Source organism: Narcine bancroftii, chromosome 1 (genome assembly GCF_036971445.1).
Source record: "Narcine bancroftii isolate sNarBan1 chromosome 1, sNarBan1.hap1, whole genome shotgun sequence".
NCBI classification, from domain to species: domain Eukaryota; kingdom Metazoa; phylum Chordata; class Chondrichthyes; order Torpediniformes; family Narcinidae; genus Narcine; species Narcine bancroftii.
The window spans coordinates 484,426,316-484,446,902 of record NC_091469.1 but is presented as its reverse complement, the minus strand read 5'-3'; the positions used below and the strand labels follow the sequence as shown (position 1 = coordinate 484,446,902).

The window sequence follows — 20,587 nt, the reverse complement described above, 5'->3', positions numbered from 1 at the left end:
TCCACAGAAATGGCTGGCCACAAGAGCTGCTTCAAAGAGCTGTTTTCTCTCCATCCGTCAGCGTGGTTCTCCCTTGCAAAATCACAATGTCTTTGCAAATGTATTGAATTCTGGAACAGACTGTGAGGAGCCTTCCCTCATTTCTTCCAAGGTAGCGAATTATCGCTCGGCTGTGACTTGTGCTTGTATGAAATGTTAATTGTGACCATTCAGTCCTTCCTGCCTACTATCCCTTACAATGATAATCCTATTTTAATAAAATGGGAGCTTGTAATAGAGGCCATCTAGTGTGGAAGAAAAAAATAAAAGATCGTCTTATTATTTAAATGGTGAAAGATTACAACATGGGCTCAGGCCTGAAACATTGGTAATATATCTTTACCGCCTATGGACGCTGTAAGACTGGCTGAGTTCATCCAGCATTTCTGTGTTTTTATACATCACAAAAGGTTGGTTTCCAGATGCAATAGGGTACAGATGCGGCCACATTTGAGTACTTGTGCAGTTCTGGTTTCCTTACTTGAGAAAAGATAAACTGGCTTGGGAGGTGGTGCAGAGAGATTCAGCAGGTTGATTCCGGAGATGAGAGGGTTAGCCTATGAGGAGAGATGAGTTGCCAAGGACTACATATCTCTGGCATGCTGAAGAATGAAATAGGATCTGAGAAACATAAAATTATGAAAGGAAAAACGCGCACACTGGTGGGGAAGCTCAACAGGTCAAACAGTGTCCTTTATGCAGCTAAGGTAAAGATACATCACCGACGTTTCAGGCTTGAGCCCTTCATCAAAGTATGAGAAAATGCCAGCAAGGATCCGATCAAAAGATTAGGTGTTGGGTTGTGAAAGGAGGGAGCGATGACTGGGTGGGTGGATGGAAGAATTGGAAAAGCAGGAAGAGGGGGAGGGGAAAGAAAAGACTAGAAGATTTAATGGAAGCATTAAAGTCAATGTTGATGCCAACTGGCTGGTAGGTGCCCAAATGGAAACTAAGGTGTTGTTTCTCCAATCTGCAGGTGGTCAGGGTGTGATAGTATACAGAGCCATGGACAGACATGTGAGCGTGGGAGTGTGACTTGGAATTAAAATGGTTGGCCACTGGGAGGTTGCTTGGTTGTGAACAGAGAGGAGGGGATCTCTCTGATGTAGGGAATGCCATGAAGGGAGCACTGGATGCAGTATTCAAGTCCTCTGGCTTTGAAAGAGCTTTGAAAGGCCTGTTTGGGGCCCCGGGCTGTGGTGAGGGAGGAGCTGTGGATGCAAGTGTTGCACTTACTGCGGACATGGGGGAGATGCTGAGATGGTGGGAGAGGGCGGAGTGCACGAAGGAATAGCGGAAGGAGCGGTCCCTGCAGAAGGCTGAGAGAGAAGGAGAAGGAAAGAATGTGTCTGGTGGTGGGATCCTGTAGCAAGTTCCAGAAATTTCAGCAGATAATGTGTTGGATGCAGAGGCTGGTGGGGTGGTAGGTGAGGATGAAGGGAATTCTATGTTTATTGCAACTGGGGGCAGAGGGGGCCAGGGCAGATGAGCGGGAAATGGAGGAGATGCGGGTGAGGACTGAGTGGATGGTGGTGGAGGGGAAGCCACGTTTGTGGAAGAAGGCGGATTTTCAGAGGAAGGTGGAGAAATCAAGAGAAAGGGATGGAATCCTTGCAGGGGGCAGGGTGTGAGGAGGTGTAGTCCAGGTAGTTGTGGACGTTGGAGAGTTTGTAGTATATGTTGGTGGAAAGCTTGTCTCCTGAGATGGAGACAGAGAGATCCAGGAAGGGAACAGTGTTGTTGGAGATGGAGCAGGTAAATTTGAGATCAGGGTAGAAATTGTCCATGAAGTGGATGAAGTTGACAAGCTCAAAATGAGGAAGCCCCGATGTAGTCGTCGAGGCTTAAAATTATTTAGATGCAGAGAAGTTATTTCCACTGGAAAGTGAGACTAGAACTAGGGGACATAGCCTCAAGATTCAGGGAGTAGATTTTGGGTGGAGATGGGTGGGGGACAACTGATTTAACCAGAAAGTAATGAAATTCTGTGGCCGATGAAGCAGTCGAGACTGCCTCATTAAATAAATTTAAGATATAGATAAGAGATTTTTTTTGCATCACAAGAGAATTAAGGTTTATGGGGGACAGGCAGCTAGGTAGAGTGGAGCCCATGGCCAGATAAGTCATGATCTTATTAGATGGTTGAGCAGGCTCGATGGGGCCAGATGGCTGGCCGACTGCTATTTTTTGTGTTCTTATGTAAAGTGAAGCTGGAGGGACTCAGCGGGTCAGGGAGCATCCGTGGAGGGAAGTCATCAGGACTCAGTAAAGGGTCCTGACCTGAAACATTGATTGACCATTTCTCTCTGTGGATGCTTTCTGATCCACTGAGTCTCTCCAGTCTCTTTGTTCACTCCTGGCATGTTTACCGGCTACACCATCTCCTGCCATAGTTCTATGTTGCCTGAATCTCCCACAACTCGAGAATCTCTGTATTTGGCTGTTAGAATCTGAAATCTTTCAGAAAGTTTTATTTGGGTCAGCTGATGGCACCTCATTTCCTGAACCTCCAAGCCTCAATCTAGACACTTGAAAGCAGAATTTCATTAAATAGCTGAATGCATGAGAGATTTTGGTTCGAATCCACCGCTGTGTAAGGAGGTTGTGTGTTTTCCCCTTGTTTATATGGGTTTTCTCTAGGTGCTCTTGTTTAATCCCACCTTCCAAAAGTGTACAGGGTATGTAGGTTAATTGGAGTATGTGGGTATCATGGGCTCGTGGGGCAGAAGGGCATATATGTCTAAATTTAAAAATAAATAACTACTTGATTAGGCCATTTGTAGGATCTTGGGTGCAATTATCTGTCATTTTCCCCTATGCTTTAAAAGAAATGAATCATATCTGGACCCTCTATTCATTGTTGTTTTCATTGTCATGACTGATGTAGCTGTAAAAGCTGTTAGTTAATATTTTGTGTTAAATGGAGAAATATTAAATTTTAACTTGTCACTGAAATTAATGTAGAGACTTGGCCTGATTAGTTCTTCACTTCCAGCAAATAATAATTGAATTGTTTTCTCTGGAGTTCAGAAGGCTGAGGGGTGTCTGGATAAAAATTCATTAGATCATGAGAGACATTGACTGTCCAAATCTTTTCCAGAGGGTAAAAGCTTCACACAGGAGGGATGAAGGGAAGGAAGGTTAATGGAGATGTCCAAGCCAAATATTTTACACAGAGAGTGGTAGGTGCCTGAAATGGATTGCCAGAAGTACTGGTACAAACACATTCAATATTAGCGTTTCAGAAGATTCTAGATAGACGCATGAATATTAGGGACATCGATCAAATGTAAGCAGTGTAGTTTTAGTTCGATTTTAACATCACTGTTCAATGTGGACGTGCGGGCTGTTTGATGTTTAATTTTGTAGTCAAGTTTACAGATGATATAAAGATAGGTAGAGAGGTGAGTGGTGTTGAGCCTGTAAGGACTTGAGTAGGTTGGGAGAATGGTCAAAGTGACATTTATTTGCTATCTTGTGTCTTCACTCAAAGCTTTCATGATCTCTGCATGTTTCAAAGCACTTTTCAACCAATGCAATAGAACAGTAGAGCACAGTATAGGTCCTTTGACCCACATTGCTGTGTCGACCCAAGTGTAGATTACTTTTTACTTCCTGTAGATGGTGCATGATTGCCTGATCTTCTCCAGTACTTTTGGCAATTGCTTTTGACCCCAGCAACTGCAGATTTTCTTGTTTTTTAAAAATACTTTATTTTAAAGTTTTCATATATAATCTATATCCATCCAAATATATACCCCCTCCACTTATAAACAAAAACCCTCTCTAACCCCAACCCCCAAAAAAGCAAGGCAATCATTACGAAGACATGTTAGTAATATCTGATAATATATTAAAGAAAAGAAAGAGAAATAGAATGATAAAGATGTTGGATTATACTAAGGCAGGTCAGGGAGCACAGAGTACTTAACTATCAAATATTATCTGTGCTATCTGGTGAGGTTGTAGAGAGCAGTGATTAGAAAAGAATAAAACAAACCCACAATACCTATCTTATGTATATATGGCCTTCATATTTGTAAGTATGTATTATATTTATTTCTCAAATTAGATGTAATTTTTTCCAATGGAATGGACTTTTGTATTTCTGCATGCAATCTTTCTATGCCCAGATAAGAATCTGACTTCCAGGTGACTGCAATACATTTTCTGGCTACTGTAGTGGCTTATCTGACGACACTACCTTACGCAAATGGCAATAAATGACACTGGAGACAGTAGAATCAGGAATCAGTACCTTTTATTGTGCTTAACCACAGCTTTTATAGTTCCCTCTGTGCATTTCAGGCTGACCCTTCTGGGATGCAGTAGTGACGTCACTTTCCAGTGTCGGGTGCCATAAAAAGCCCGGGCTCTTATTCGCGTGCTTTTCCTAATTGATGGTGCCTGGCTTGTAGCTGGAGGACGAGGACATTGTTGGAGGCTATGCGCTCTGGTCATGCGCTTGCCTAACTGTTGTGGCTGTGCGCGATTCTGTTGTACGCGTGTGGCTCCTGCTACACCACCCCCCCCCCCCCCCCCCAGAATCATGGCTGCCATAGACAAGTTTCCCCGGCCTCTTACTCGGAAGGATTTGCAACGGAAATGGACGTACAGCAGAATCGCGCGCAGCCACAACAGTTAAGCAAGTGCATTACCAGAGCACATAGCCTCCAATAATGTCCCAGTCCTCCAGCCACACTACTGCCAATACTTTTTTCACAAACTTTCATTGAGTAGGTGAAAGGACCAGTTTAGGATTCATTCCCTAACAAAAATAAATCAGGATTTTGTGGTTATGAAATATTGATAATTAGTAGATTTTCTTTTTTTGGGAATATTTTATTAAAAATTTTATTTGTAGATTTTCCTGTTTGAAGGAGATTAGAAATTTTGCAAATATTGCTCCAATTGTATATTGTAGTTGTGAGGCATACATGGAATACTGTGCAGAATTTTGATTCACTTATATAAGAAAGCATATGCTGGCATTGCACCCAATCCAGAAGAAATTGGGTAAAATCAGAGATGCGTGGGTAGTCCTATTGTGAATAGCTAAAGGAATAAGGTCTATATTCTTTGGAGTTTAAAAGCTGAGGAGTGATTTTATTAAAATGTACAAGATCAGAGGAGACATGATAGGTGTAAAGATGTTTCTATTAGAATAAGATGATGCAATTACAAGAGTAATGAACAGTCTTTTAAAAAAACAAGGTGCAAGAGAATTTATTGTTGCAATAGGTGGTGAATATCTAGAGTTGTCTTTTCCAGAGGAGTTCATAGAACATAACAGCAAAGTACAACCCCTTCAGCCCATGATGTTGTGCCAACCTACACCACAGCAATCTAACTCTTCCCAATCTCACACCCATAACCCTCTATTTTTCTTGCATCCATTTGCCTATCCAAGAGTCTTTTGAATGTCCCTATTATGCCTACCTCCACCACTAACCCCTGCAACACATTCCAGGCACCCACCACTCTGTATGTGTAAAAAAAAAACTACCTCTGCCATCTTCCCTAAACTTCCTTTCACTCACCTTAAACAGATGTCCTCTGATATTTGCTAATGTCACCTGCCAAAAATGGTGCTGACTGTTCACACTTATCTTAGCCCCTCATAATTTTATGTACTTCTATTAAATCACCTCTCATCTTTTGTCGCCCTCGTTCTGTCAACCTTGCAAGATGGAGAGGAGGACACCAGGATGGGAGGGCCTGAACTGCATTCTAATACTTGTGCAGTGAAAGACATGCTCTTAGCAAGGTCTTACAATTAAAGAAAGACAGTTATTCAATTGTGTCTGGGTTGGCTTGTTTTAATCAGTCATGCTTGGTCTCATATCTCCACTTTTTGCTGGTGATCGTACAAGTTCTCATTCTTGGGTATCTATCTGGTTTTGAACATTATCTATGGAATCTCCTTCTGCTACTTTTTTTGAACATTTCTGATTCCAAAGGCTCCTAATAGAGTCATACAGCATGGAAATGGGCTCTGCCCCACCCCACCCACGGTGACCATTTTGGCTATCCTGGCATTCAGTCCATATCCTTCTATGCCTTACCTATTTCAGTGTCTGACTAAATGTCCCTTAAACATCATATCTGTTCCCACCAATATCCCTGGCAGATCATTCCAGATATCAACCACTTTCAAACAGTTCACCCCTTAGCCTTCTTTGCTCCAGAGAAATCAAGTTCACTCTTTCCCCATAGCTACAATCCTGCAAGGCTCTCCTGGGGCAACAATACCAAATCTGTTTAAGGTGAGTGGAGGAAAGTTTAGGGAAGACGTCAGAGGTAAGCTTTTTTTAAACTGAGAGAGTGATGGGTGCCTGGAGGTGGTGGTGGAAGTTGGTACCATAGGGGCATTCAAAAGACTCTTAGGCTCAAGATTCTTTTACTGTTATTCAATAAGACAGAAAATGTAACATTAAACCATAAAGGCAGACAAAGATTCACCATTAGTATTGCTTAATACCCCTTACAGTTACAGAGAAAGAAACAAAAGAGAGTCTCTTCAGAGTCACCGAGTGTCCGTGGATTTGCCTCAAACTCCTCTGCAGCCGCACAGATCCCTGTTGGATTAATTGACAACCCAACTTCCAGATGTAAATCTCTGATACGATCAAGAAGGCTTCAGCACTTGAGGCCCTTTGGGAGCCCTTCTTGCCCTCAGCACCCGCTCAGATCCCGGTTCCAATACCTGGTTCCCATGAGCCAGTGTCCAGCAGCCCTAAGTCTGTGTAGGTCCTTCAGCTTCTGAGTCCCTCGCTAGTCTTCTGCCATGGTCACTGTCCTCTAGGGTCATCTCCTATGCTTCTTCTTCTCCACGGGGGTGGGGGGGTGTAATAAAAAGAGGATTATGGGTGTGAGGAAGGGAAAATTACATTGTTGTGGCGTAGGTTTACAAAGGTTGCCCAACATCATTGGTCAAAGGTAAAACACAGGATTCTGTTGACACCGTGGTTAAGTGAAAAAGCAAACAAATGCTGGAGAAACTCAGCAGGTCAAACAGTGCCTTTATGTAGTAAAGGTAAAGATACATCACCAACGTTTCGGGCTGGAGCCCTTCATCAAGGTGTGGGGGAACACGAGAGATGTCCGAACAACTTATATCAGCGTCTTCTGCAGGTCCAGTGCTGGAGTCAGCACCGATCTGCAGTGAGTATGGGGTCAGAGCCTGGGTTGGGTTGGGTGGCAGTGGCGTTGGGAGCTCCGTCGGATTAGCGACTGTGGCCTAGGTAGGGGTGGGCACTCATGGCTTCTGGAGCTCCGTTGGGTCAGCGACCAGGGCCTGGATACCGCTAGGAGATGGCATCTGTGGCTCCGGTGAGTGGAGTGGTGGTGTGGGTGGCCGTGGCAGTGGGAGCTCCATTGTGTAGGCAGCTGGAGTCTGGGCCCAGGTCAGCGGTCGTGGTGGTGGGAGCCCTGTTTCATGAGTGGCTAAGGCCTGGGCTTGGGTCCGAGGCTGTGGCGGTGGGAGCTCTGTGCTTGCAGCAGCCAAGGTCTGAGTCCAGGTCGGCGGCTGTGGTGGTGGGAGTTCTGGAGGGCAGGTGACTGAGGCCGAGATGGGGATCCACGTGGAGCATCGCAGAAGCTGCAGTTTCCAGGGACGTGAGCTTATGATCCTTGTTGGGTACCAAATGAGTGTGGAACCAGTGGATGAATGTTTGGATCTGGCAGCGGATGCAGTTCAGGAGGGGTCTGCTGCAAGCCATGGCCAGTGAGGTCTGGAGCTGTGGCAGAAAGAGGGCATCGAGGTGAGGGTGGTGAGTAGGAGTCATTGGGAGAAGCAGAAAGAGCGATGGTCAATGTGGTGCAAGTACCTGAGGTCCTGGTGTGGGCCAAACTGAGAGGCCTGGAATTGTATCTGGAATCCACTAGGCACAAGCTGGCATCGGAGGCAAGTAGAGAGGAAGGGAACATGGTTGTGGAATTGAGTCTGGGTGAGTACATGGTTGAGAGCAGCAGTGAGAGAGAATCCCACAGAACTCTGCAGAGAGCAAAGGCAAACTTCTTCAGGTTAGGCATCCCTTGGAAGGCTTTCCCCACCCCTTGATGAAGGCCTGAAACATTGGTGATGTATCTTTACCTTTGCTATATAAATGCACTGTTTGACCTGCTGAGTTTCTCCAGCATTTGTATGTTTTTTCATCTTTGGTCAAAGGGTCTTGTACCTTTTCTATGTTCTAAAATCTTTAATTCCTGTGAAGGTCAATGGTCATTTGAATAAAGGTTTGGTCTGCTTACAGGCATATATTATCCAGGTCAATGTGAAAACTGTATGACTAATGCAATTGAATGATTAACAGTTACTTTGCTATATTTTTCTACGTTGAGCTGCTTAAAACTAACTTATGATGAGGATTCTGAATAAACCATCTGCAAGAGCTTCTCTGCTCAGATATTCCAAAAAGCCAGGGTGGCTTTAAGTCTGTGCATGACATTTGGGCTGGAGTTGAGAACTTGTTCTGTCAGTATATCATTAAACATAGATCATTTCTTAAAGTTAGCCAAGGAATTTTTTTCCCGGGGCAACAACAGCAAATACCAGAGGATATATGTTTAAAGTGAGCAGTGGGAAGTTTAGGGGACTATCAGAGTTTTTTTAAACTCAGGATGATGGGTTCCTGGAATGCATTGCTGGGTGTTGCAGGCTGGTACAGTCAGGACGTTTAAAAAACTTTGAGATAGGCACATGGATATGAGAAAAATAGAGGGTTATGGGTGTTGGGTAGGGAAGGATTATATTGTTGTGGAGTAGGTTTACATAGGTCAGCACGACATTATGGGTCGAAGTATGTTCTATGAAAAACTGATAGTTGAACACTACGTGCAGGTTAGATTCTACACAGAACTATAGTCAGGTTAATGTTGCTGAAGCAGAGATCTTGGGACTTAAAATGGAAACACCTGATTTAGTGCCTAGCAGTATGATGTTGAGTTTTATTTATCTGTGCAATGCTATGTGAACATTCTCCATTGAAAAGCCCAGCATGCATTTACTTAACCATCCAATCATCCGGAAGATATTTAAAAATGACAATATTGGCATATGCGGGGTGACTTGATGCAAGGAGTGTGAGAGGAAATGAAACTCAGGAGCTCCCAGATATGAAGGAAAGAAAACCTAGAAGTATAGCAAAAGGAACTATCAAAATACTCACCAGTGGTGTTGGAAAATGTTAACGGTAAAAAGACGACAACAAAACAGTTAGCAAAACACCAAAGAATCGCCAGGGGATCATCCTGAGGCGCCTCGTGGCAGGGCTAGCTCGAGGCCTGTTGCGGAGGATGATGTGGAGAGGGAGATGCATCCCACCCCACAGCAACACAGAGGTCGAGGTAAGGCCGCTCCATAAAGGGGAAGCAACACTACCCGGACTGGCAAATGGGAAGTGAAAGTCCCGTGGAGTGACCCGGAGCGTGGGAAGGGCTTGGGGACCCCCCTCCCTCTGAAAAAGCACCAGGTCGGCGCTATCTTGCTGAACACGACAAATGTGTGGCGGTTGTCAGGAGCAGTGGTATCGGGAAGCGCGTTGAGTGGTGGGCTCGAGGTGATCCAGTATTGGGTCCAGCAGCATGGCAAGCAACAGCGACGGGAACAATGACAACGCCAACAGGCGGGAGCAGTCAAAATGGAGGATGGGAGGATTGACATGAAGCAGGAGGCCTGTGAAGCACTGTGAGTCAAGACAAAGTGAGAGGAGGGCTTGGAGTCCTCTTTGTGTGATTTATTGGAGGCCACTGGACTTGTGGAAGATAGACTGGCCCAGGCAGTGGAGGAGGGCCAAGGAAATGGGTAGGAAATTGGACAAAATGCAAGTTGCCCTCTCTGGCTTAACAGAGAGAATGGCAGAAGTCGAAGACAGAGTGGGTACAAATGAGGACAGAATAAATAGGATGGAAAATGAATTAAATACGTTAGTGAGGGAAAGGGAAAGCGTCTGGGATAAATTGGATGCTCTGGAAAATTATTCCCATAAAAATAGTGGGGTTAATGGGGGGGGGGATCGAGTTGAAGAATCCTGTGAGTTTTTTCTAGAGTTGGATCCCCGAAGTGCTGGACAGAGACATATTGGGAGAGAAGGTGAAGAAGGCACACTGGTCACCCCATCCGAAACTGGGCCCCGGGGCAGAAATCCTGTTCACCTTGACAGGGAAAACATTTTGGGGGTGGCAGCGGCCGGTGTGGGAGTGGGGTGGGGCCATTGGAACTAGAAAGGTATAAAGTATTTTTCTACCCCAATATCAGCGCAGCACTTTTAAAGTGCAGAAAAGAATTTGAACCAGTCAAAAGACTGGTGAAACAAAAGGGATACGAGTGTGTCCTTAGGCTCCCGGCCACTCTGAAAGTAGTACTGCTAGGGAGGAAATTAGATTTTTTGCAGACCTGGGAAAAGCACAGCAATTTGCTAAGGAACTGTCAGCACTCAGGGGGGCGGGGGGGGGGAATTAAAATAAAAATTAAAGTAAAAACGGGGATTAATGTATGTCAATGTAAACAACTGCTGCAAAATATAAAGTATTCTAATGTAAATATGTATAAATATTTGTTTGATGAAAATATATTAGTAATGGGAAGGGATCTGGGAAGACTCTGGGGTGAGGGTGGAGGAGGAAGATGAAGGGGAAAGGTGTAGACTACACAGACTGAACAAGAGAGGGAAATGGCAATGGCATGGGAGAGGCGATCGCCAGAGGGTTGGGGTTGGTTTTTGTCTTTGCCTCTTTTCTTTCTTTTTTTGGGGAATTCATTGTGGGACCAGTGGTCTGGTCAATGACCAACTGTATAAAATGTGTTAGTGCTAACACAAATAGATTAAACAGAATGGTGAAGAGAAAAAGAGTCTTGGCACACAAAAGAAAATTGGGAGTAGATATATCTTTCCTTCAGGAAACACATTTAATAGAACATGAACACCAAAAACTGAAGAGAGGATGGGTGGGTCAGGTAAAAGTGACCTCCTTTAATTCTAAGGCAAGGGTTGGGGTAGTGATTTTGGTAGGTAAAAACGTTTTGGTGAGGGTGGAAAGCGTGGACACGGATATAGCAGGAAGATTTGTGATGGAGAGATATTCAGAATCCTGGACCTTATTGAACATATATGCCTTTAATTGGGATAATGAGAATTTTATACAAGATTTTTTTTTAAATTGGTGGAGGGAAGAGAAAATCCTGATTGGGGGGGGATTTCAATTTTTGTCTGCATCCGGTCTTGGATAAGTCATCGAGAAGGATAACTAAGGACAGGGCGGCTAAAACTATCCAGACCTTCATGAAAGAGCAGAATTTAATAGATGCATGAGATGACAGCATCCAAGAAAAAGGGATTATTCATTTTATTTGAAACAGCATGACTCCTATACCAGGATAGATTTGTTCTTGGTGTCAGCCCAAATAGAGGGTAGGATCATGGAAACTGAATACACGGCGAGACTTTTGTCAGACCATTCCCCCTTGACACTGACAATTGCAATGCCAGATAAACAGGAGATGGCAACTTAATCCATTGCTGTTGAAGAAACCAGAGTTTTGTAGCTTTGTTAGAACACAGATAGACATGTTCTGTAATTCAACTGTGGACAAATTCCTTCTTTGGGACACTCTTAAAGCGTACTCGAGAGGTCAAATAATAGTTTATTCAAAAGCAGTTTAAAGAATATTTAAGGGAGGTAGAGGAATTGGAACAGGAAATTGCGGAGTTAGTAAAAGACTTTCAAAATTCAGGCTCTGAAGAAAAAAATGTCAGACTCTGACAAATAAAAAACATAATACACTTCAAGCATACACAATGGAGAAGGACATATTAAGATGGAGGCAGAAGTATTATGAGCTGGGGGAACGAGCCCATAGAGTCCTCTCCTGGAAGCTGAGGGCAGAGCAAGCCTCAAGAACAATTAATGCATTTCAGACAGGGGACGACAGGATCTCATAAGTCAAAGGAGATCAATTAAACTTTCAGACAATTTTATGAAAAATTGTATGTCAGAATCATTGGGGAAGCCTGAGAAAATAGATAAATTCCTGTCAAAATTACCAAATTTAGGTCAGGAAGATCAGGAGGGATTGAATGCTCCCTTCACAGAAGAAGAAATAGAAAAACCTTTAAATCTGTTGCAAGCTGGTAAGTCTCTGGGGGAGGATGGGTTTCCACTGAGTTTTACAGGGAATTCAAAGATCTCTTGATGCCCATTTTTATGGAGGTGGTGGATCAGGCAGTTGAAACCCATACACTCCCAGAATCTTTGTCAATGGCCATTATTGCAGTGATTGGAGCCCTCTGAAACTGTCCTCTTATAGACCTATTATAGACCTATTTCAATGCTGAATACGGATTATAAGATACTTACGAAGGCTCTGGCAAATAGATTGTAGCTTTGCCAAAGCTAACAAATGTAGACCAAGCAGGCTTTGTACAAAAGAGACAGGCTGTGGATAACGTAAGAAGACTGCTAAGTATCATACATCTGGAACAGTTAAGGGATGGTCCAAGTGTAGCCGTAGCCCTAGATGCTGCGAAGATGTTCGATAGAGTGGGACTTGCTATTTAAGGTAATGGAGAAATTGGATTAGGGTGCTGTATCACTCACCCAAGGCTAAAGTTGTGACCAATGGGCAAATATTTCCCACTATCGAGATCTAGAAGACAGGGGTGTCCATTGTCTCCATCTCTATTCATTTTGGCTATAGAACCACTGGCTGAAGGAATACGATGGGATCAGATTTCAATGGGTTTAGAGTAGGTCGGGAAGAACACAAAATCAACTTATTTGCAGATGATATGTGCTGATATATCTGACAGGCCCAACAAGTTCATTAACCAAGCTTTACCCTGGAGGAATATGGGGAAAGTCTCAGGTACAAGAGAGAAATTATACCTTTTACATTATAATCAATTTAAAGAAAACAGTTAATTGAAGTGGCCACGAAAAGGGATCAAATACCTGGGAGTCAAAGTGGATAATAATCTACAAAATTTATTTAAACTGAATTATATCCCCATGCTCAAAGAAAATAGAGGACCTAAACAGATGAATGGGCAGGGTCAATTGAATCAAGATGAATCTGTTACCAAGGCTTCAGTACCTCTTATGAGGAAAGATTGCGCAAATTGGGATTGTACTCGCTGGAGTTTAGAAGATTGAGAGGGGATCTCATAGAGACCTATAAAATTTTGGCAGGACTGGACAGAATGGATGCGGAAGGGATGTTTCTGATGGTGGGGGAGTCCAGAACCCGGGGCCATGGTTCGAGGATAATAGGCAAACCATTTAGAACCAAGATGAGGAGGAATTTCTTTACCCAGAGGGTGGTGAATCCGTGGAATTCATTGCCACAGAGACCAGTAGAGGCAGGTTCATTGAATATATTTAAGAGGGAATTAAATATATTTCTTCAGTAAAAGGGAATTAGAGGTTACGGAGAGAAGGCGGGGACGGGGTACTGAACTTTAAGATCAGCCATGATCTCATTGAATGGCAGAGCAGGCTCGAAGGGCCGAATGACCTACTCCTGCTCCTATCTTCTATGTTTATAGACTTTGCCTATGGCGGTGCCCCAGGGATTCTTTCAGAATATTGATTCACAGGTAAGTAGGTTCATTTGGAACAGGAGAGGGGGGTGGGGGGCAGGGTCTCCATGCAGAAATTAACCTGGGATTACAGTTTTGGCGGACTGAGATTACCAGATTTTAAGAAATACTATTGGGCAGTGCATTTGAGGTATATTGCCTCATTCTTTGAGGGAGGAGGTAGGCCAAATCCTAGAAAAAAAATCACAGGTAAAGAATTTCCACAGGACCAAATTTCAAATCCAATTTGTGTCGATGCCTTGGCAGTGGCCAGGAAGCGCATAACGATTACTTGGAAGTTGGACTTTCATCTAAGCATTGTGCTGAAAAGTGGAAATGCAGAGCTGTGTTTCCTGGAGAAAATTACCTATAATTTGAGGAAATACAACACCTTGCTTAAAATTTGGCAACTGTACCTGCATTATATAGGTGCAAAGATATAATGCAGTTCATTGTGCTTCGTCACTCTGTCCGTTCCTGTCGACCCTCTACTTGGAGTGGGGTGACCCATCCATGATCCATCTTTAGGTTGAGTCATTAAAATTTAAAGACCTGGAGGCCGACAGTTGGGTCCCGACAAATTCTACGATTTCTGCCTTTTCATTGAATTTGTTCTTTTTCCTAAGAATTTAAAAAAAAAATGTGTATTGTTTTGTTTTACTTTTTGGTCCTTATGACCCTAATATGTCTGGAAGGTAAAGGGACGCTGTAAAATGCTACAGGAATAGGGGACAAGGTCTAATTCATTGTTGCTCTCTCTCTTTTCAGGGTAATTGTCTATTTGATTTTGTCTCTGGATATATTAATTGGGATAAGGGTGGGAGGAAAAATTGGATTCAACGGGGAAGCTTTTATATAATTAAAAATGTGTGTTTTATTATTATGGATTATTGTGGATTATTGACACTATTTGAGTTTGAAATATTATAAATAATATATTTTTAAAATGGGCATATGCACCAAAATTCTTGCTGCAGCTGCAAATAGTGAGAGAGTCTGGGTCCAGAGGGCACAGCTTCAGGATGAAAGGACATAGATGAGAAGAAATGCAGTCAGCCAGAATGTGGTGATTCTGTGGAATTTGTTGCCACGGACCACTGTGGAGGCCACGTCATTGGCTACATTTAAAGCAGAACTTGATGGTTTCTTAATTAGGGAGTCACAGGTTATAGGGAGAAGCCAGGAGAACGTGGTTCAGAGGAAAAATGCATAATTACGGTTAAGAAAGCAAATCAATGCCTCTACTTTTTTGGAAGACTAAAGAAGTTTGGCATGTCTCTCAACAACCTCTACGAGCCCACCATTGAGGGCAGATTGCTGGATGCATCAAAATGTGGTAGAAGAGCTGTTCTGTTCAAGGTCAGAAGAAGTTAGGACAACTCAGGACATCACACAAACTTCCCTCCCTTCCATGGACTCTGCACCTACTGCTGCCTAGGAGAGGCAGCCAACCTTTCAAGGACCCACCACATCATGGACACCCTCTCTCCCTCTTTCCATCAGGGAAAAATTCAAATGTGTGAAATCACGCACCCACAGACACAGAAAGAATTTCTTCCCCACAGTCATCAGGCTCCTGAATGAACCCTACCATTGTGTTCTCACGCTGCCCTTGATATGCACTACTTATTTTTTTTCATTGAAACTTTATAATTCTGTAATTGAATGTAAATGCATAACTCTATAGTCGGTAATTGTACTGTTGGCCCATTTTGTAAGGCTGTATAAAATTTAGAGTTGACTTGCTAGACTGCTTGTGGAAGAACCCTTCTCACTGTACTAGGTATAATGTAGCAGTAAATCTGTTGGGGAGCAAGGAGTATGCTTCAGAATAGGTTAGGTACAATATGAAAATAATTATAAATAAGCTAGAAGTTTATCTTTTAGATTCCATCACTTCTTTGCCTATCTTCATATATGTTTATTCCTTCCAGAATGCCCTCGATGTGTTCTGAAAATCAACTGGAGGAACAGCTACAATTAGGTATGTCTACACACACAGATATAGGGAGGGGTTCTACAACACTTTTCTGCTGACTGGAAGGGAAATTTGTTGGTTTTCTTCAATCATTGAGTTTCTCTTCCCTTTTTTTGACTATTATATATAGTAGGATAGAACATAGAACATTCCAGCACAGTACAACCCCTTCGGCCATAATGTTATGCTGTCCTACGTAAATTTACTCCACAACAATTTAACCCTTCCTTCCCATACACCCATAACCCTCTATTTTTTCTTGCATTCATGTGCCTATCTAAATTATTTTAAATGCCCTTTTTGTACCAGCCCGGCAATGTATTCCAGGCACCCATCACTCTCTGTGTTTTTAAAAAATACTTACCCCTGATGTGTCCGCTAAACTTTCCTCCCCTCATCTTGTACCAATGTCCTCTGGTACTGTCGCCCTGGGAAAAAGGCGCTGGCTATCCATCCTATATATGCCTCTCATAATTTCCTACACATAGGAACATAGGAACAGGAGTAGGCCAAAAATGGCCCATCGAGCCTGCTCCGCCATTCAATACGATCATGGCTGATCTAATTTATGACCTAACTCTACCTACCTGCCTTCTCCCCATATCCCCTAATTCCTCATCATGTAAAAATTTATTTAACCAAATTTTAAAAATGTTTATTAATTATTAATTAATTCTCATTAATTCATTAATTAATTCTCATCCTTTGCTCCAAAGAGAAAAATCCCAGCTCTGCCAACCTTTCCTCCTAAATCATATTTTCCAATTCAGGCATCATCCTGGTAAAATCTCCTCTGCACCCTCTCCATAACTTCCACATCCTTCCTGTAACCAGAACTGAACACCATATTCCAAGTGTGGTCTCACCAGAGTATGATTCATCTGCAACATTAAACTCTTAAACTCAAGAGTAGTTAAAAGTGATATGGTGTTCCATTCTGGTTGCCTCATTACAGGGTGTGCAAGCTATGACAAGTGTGCAGTGGAGATTTCCTCGGATGTTGCCTGGATTAGAGAATGTGTCATATGGGGCATGGTTAACAGAGCTAGGCCTTTTATGTTTGGAGTGAAGAAGGATGAAAGGTGACTTAAAAGAGGTCTACAAGATTTGGTGGACAACGTACCTTTTTCACAGGGTGAAAGTAGCAAACTCCAGACGATATCTGTACAAAGCAAGGGGAGGAAAGTTGAGGTGAGATGTCAGGGGTAGTTTTTTTTATATATACACAGAGTGGTGATGCCTGGAATGTGTTGCCGGTGTGGTGGTGGAGGAGGCTGGTAAAATAGGAAGATTCAAAATACTCTTAGGTAGGCGCATGAATTAAAGGAAAACAGTGGGTTATGAGGTGGGGAAGCTTTTTTTGTTTATTTAGGTTGGTACTACATTGTGGGGCAAATGTACTGTACTGCAATGTTCTATCTCCATATGTGCTAACACTTCAGTTTTACGTGCTTGATTCTGTAAGGAGTTTGTACCTTCTCCTTGTGTCTGTGTGGGTTTCCCCCTGGAGCATTGGTTTCCTCCCACCCTTCAAATCATACCGAGGTGTAGGTTAATTGGGTGGTACAGGCTTGTGGGCTGAAAGAGCCTGTTATCGTGAAGTACTGTATGTCTAAATTTTCCTCAATGTTAGGACATTGGAAGAGTGAGGATTCTCAGCACTTCGTCTGGTCTACAGCCAATGGCTGATAAACCATGTGAACTGCTTGTTGTGCTCAGGCATTTGCAGTTGTTTCCCTGAATGTGTGGACAAAACTTTGACTTTTCTCTGCCACTGGTCTGTTTTGGACAAATGCGAAACATGATTGGAGCTAAATGCACATAAGCTAACTAGTTTGGAAGGTTGAGGCTGAATTGATATTGAATGATATTTTCTTCCCAGAAGGAAGTTATTTTGGTCAACAAGTTAGTCATAGGGTTATACTGCAGGGAAACTGGCTCTTCAACCCAACTTGTCCATACTGACCTTGATGCCTATCTGAGATAGGCTGATTTGCCTGCATTTGGACCATTACTTTTTTCATTATAACTTTCCAATCCATGTACAGGTTTAAATGTCTCTACCACTTCCTCTGCCATATTCCCACCACCCTGTATTGAAAACCTAGACCTCCTGTTCCCTTGAAGTCATTCCCTTCTCCCCTTTAATCACCTGGAGCTGCACAATTAGCACAATGCTATTACAGCAACTGAGACCTGGGTTCGAATCCGGCGCTGTCTTTCAGGAGTTTGTGCATTCTCCCCATGTCTGCGTGGGTTTTCCCTGAGTGCTCAGGTTTCTTTCCACCTTCCTACTCGTATATGGAGTTGTTATTTAATTTGGGTGAAATTGACCCGTATGGATTTAAATGGCAGGAATTACCTTCACTGTACTGTAAATAAAATAAATAAATGATGAAATTGTACAAGGCCTTGGTGAGGCCAAATTTGGAGTACTGTGTACAGTTTTGGTCACCAAATTATAGGAAAGATATAAACAAAATAGAGAGAGTGCAGAGAAGGTTCACGAGAATGTCGACAGGATTTCAGGGTCTGAGTTCCAGGGAAAGGTTGTGCAGACTGGGGCTTTTTTCTCTGGAGCGTAGAAGATTGAGAGGGGACTTGATCGAGGTGTTTAAGATTTTAAAAGGGACAGACAGAGTCAACGTGGATAGGCTTTTTCAATTAAGAAAGGGGGAGATTCAAACTAGAGGACACGGTTTAAGATTGAAGGGGGAAAATTATAAGGGGAACATGAGGGGAAATTTCTTTACGCAGAGGGTGGTGGGGATGTGGAATGAGCTTCCGACAGACGTGGTCGAGGCGGGATCCTTGGTTACATTTAAGGAAAGACTGGATCGTTACATGGAGAGGAGGGGACTAGAGGGGTATGGACCGGGTGCTGGTCAGTGGGACTAGGAGGGTGGGGATTTGCTACGGCGTGGACGAGTAGGGCCGAACTGGCCTGTTCTGTGCTGTAAGTGGTTATATGGTTAAATAGATCGATGACCTCTAGTTTTAGTCTCCCCTACCTTGGGAAAAATAATATGGTGATCCACCATATCTTAGCCCCTCATAATTTTATAACCTCCAATAGGTCATCCTTCTGCCTATTTCTGTCCAGAGAAAACAGTCCTTGCCTATCTCATCTTTCCATTCAACTCAAGCCTTCCAGTCATACTTGAGAATCTTTTCTGCACCCTCTCTAGCATCATCACTTAATATGCTGACCAGAATAGCACACAGTGCTCCAAGTATGACCTAAGCAACCTTTTGTACAATTGTAATTGGGTGTCCCAATTCTTGTATTCAAGGCCATAACCGATAAAGACAGGCATGATACCCGAACACCACCCAGGCTACTGGTGCCATCGCTCTCAGAGAATTATGTACTCGTATCGCTTGGTCTCTCTGACAACAATCCCCAGGCCCCTGCCATTCACTGTATATGGCCTGGTTTAACTTCCGTGAATGCATCACTACACAACTATAGAACTGTCTGGATTGAATTTCATCTTCATGCCAGACTTTATTCGAAGTAATCCTCCTTCAGCTGACATCGAGATATTTATTTTCCCTTCCATTCATCTTGCAAAATTTGCTGAAATTCTCTGTCCTGGAGGATTATGATCATTTGGGATACAGTATTTTTTTTTTCAGAAATAATTTAGGCAAATAATAGACCCAAGCTTCCTTAATGCCCCAATTAACCTAAAACTCGTGTACATTTTGAAGGATGGGAGGAAACCTGGAGCCCTGGGGGAAAACCCATGCAAACACAGGGAGAACATACAAACTCCTTATAGACAGCGCTGAATTCAAACCTGGGTCGCTGGCACTGTAAGTGTTGCGCTAAATGCTACTCTTGCTGTGACTCCCCAGTCAGGCAGTTCGAGGCTTTGGGAAAGAGGGGCAGAAGAGGAGATGAGGCCTGGGGCAGATCAGCCATGGTCACAGTGACTGGTGGGGCACAGTGTCCTGGTGTTCATCCAGTTTCTTTGTGGTAGTGCATTCTGCATGTGGATAAGTACTTGTCTGTCTTATGGTTCTCATTCTAGTTTTCCTTTTACGTGGAGAGATTTCTGTCCATTGTGTCAAATTCTTTCATAATCCTAAAGATATCTAAACAGGGAATTTCTTGCTCTTCAAACCCCAGGTTCAAAAATGTAATACAGAGGACATCGAACGTTTGGGAGACCAGCGGAATGGATGGGGGTGGGTCTCTGGCTGCTTTGGGATCGCAGACACACACGTGAGGTAGTAGGGTGTGCCTCCTTTCTCCAACACCTCCCCAAGCCACAATAACCAGGGGCTGGGTCAGGCAAAGCAAAGCTGGGAGTGCTGAGTAGACTCCCTTGCTCAGTGAGGCAGGCTCTCCCGAAACAGCTGATTTTGTAATCCTCTCCCACACACTGAGCATGAATTATGAACACTTTTCATGGATGGAACCTTGTTGTAAATTGGGGATCCTGCTAAGCTCTAATCTACCTACTCCCTGTGCTCCTCCTCCTTCCCCTCTAACTTTCTTATCTTGTCTGCCTGACACTGTCTGCCTTTTACTTTTCATGGATGCACGGGCTGCTGAGTTTCTCCAGCACTCTGGTGTACTGCACTAGCGACTCTTCGTACTGAAAGGCAAGTGTGCTCTGAACAAGATTCTGTAGAAATTTAATATTCCCTTTTTTTCAGTTGCATTGATTGAAGAATCCATCCCAGTGTTTTCAGAACATAGTCTGGCCACAACTGCACACAGTACTGGTCTCCACTTCAAGACTGATGAAATTGCACTGGTGACGGTGCAAGGGGAGATTTTCCAAGCTATTTCAGGGATGGAGTTTCAGCTACAAGGAGACTGAAAAAATTAGGTTTGTTTTCTTTGCAGGAGAGAAGTGTGAGGGTGACCTTATTAGGTATGAAAATTGAGGGGCATAAATCAGATAGATAGTGAGAAACATTTACCCTTAGCGGAGGTGACTATTATCAGAGAAGGTGTAGTAGGGGATTTGAGGAAGAG

At 43.3% G+C, this 20,587-nt stretch overlaps 1 protein-coding gene across 1 annotated transcript in view; it reads left to right on the top strand.

Moving 5' to 3' along the window:
* The window catches only part of mindy4 (MINDY lysine 48 deubiquitinase 4), a 303,244-nt gene that overhangs the window by 98,033 nt on the left and 184,624 nt on the right, over positions 1 to 20,587 (top strand). Inside the window, exon 6 of the mRNA XM_069914923.1 lies at positions 15,551 to 15,600. Coding sequence (XP_069771024.1) covers positions 15,551 to 15,600 — 50 coding nt within the window. The remainder of the gene's footprint in view (positions 1 to 15,550; positions 15,601 to 20,587) is intronic.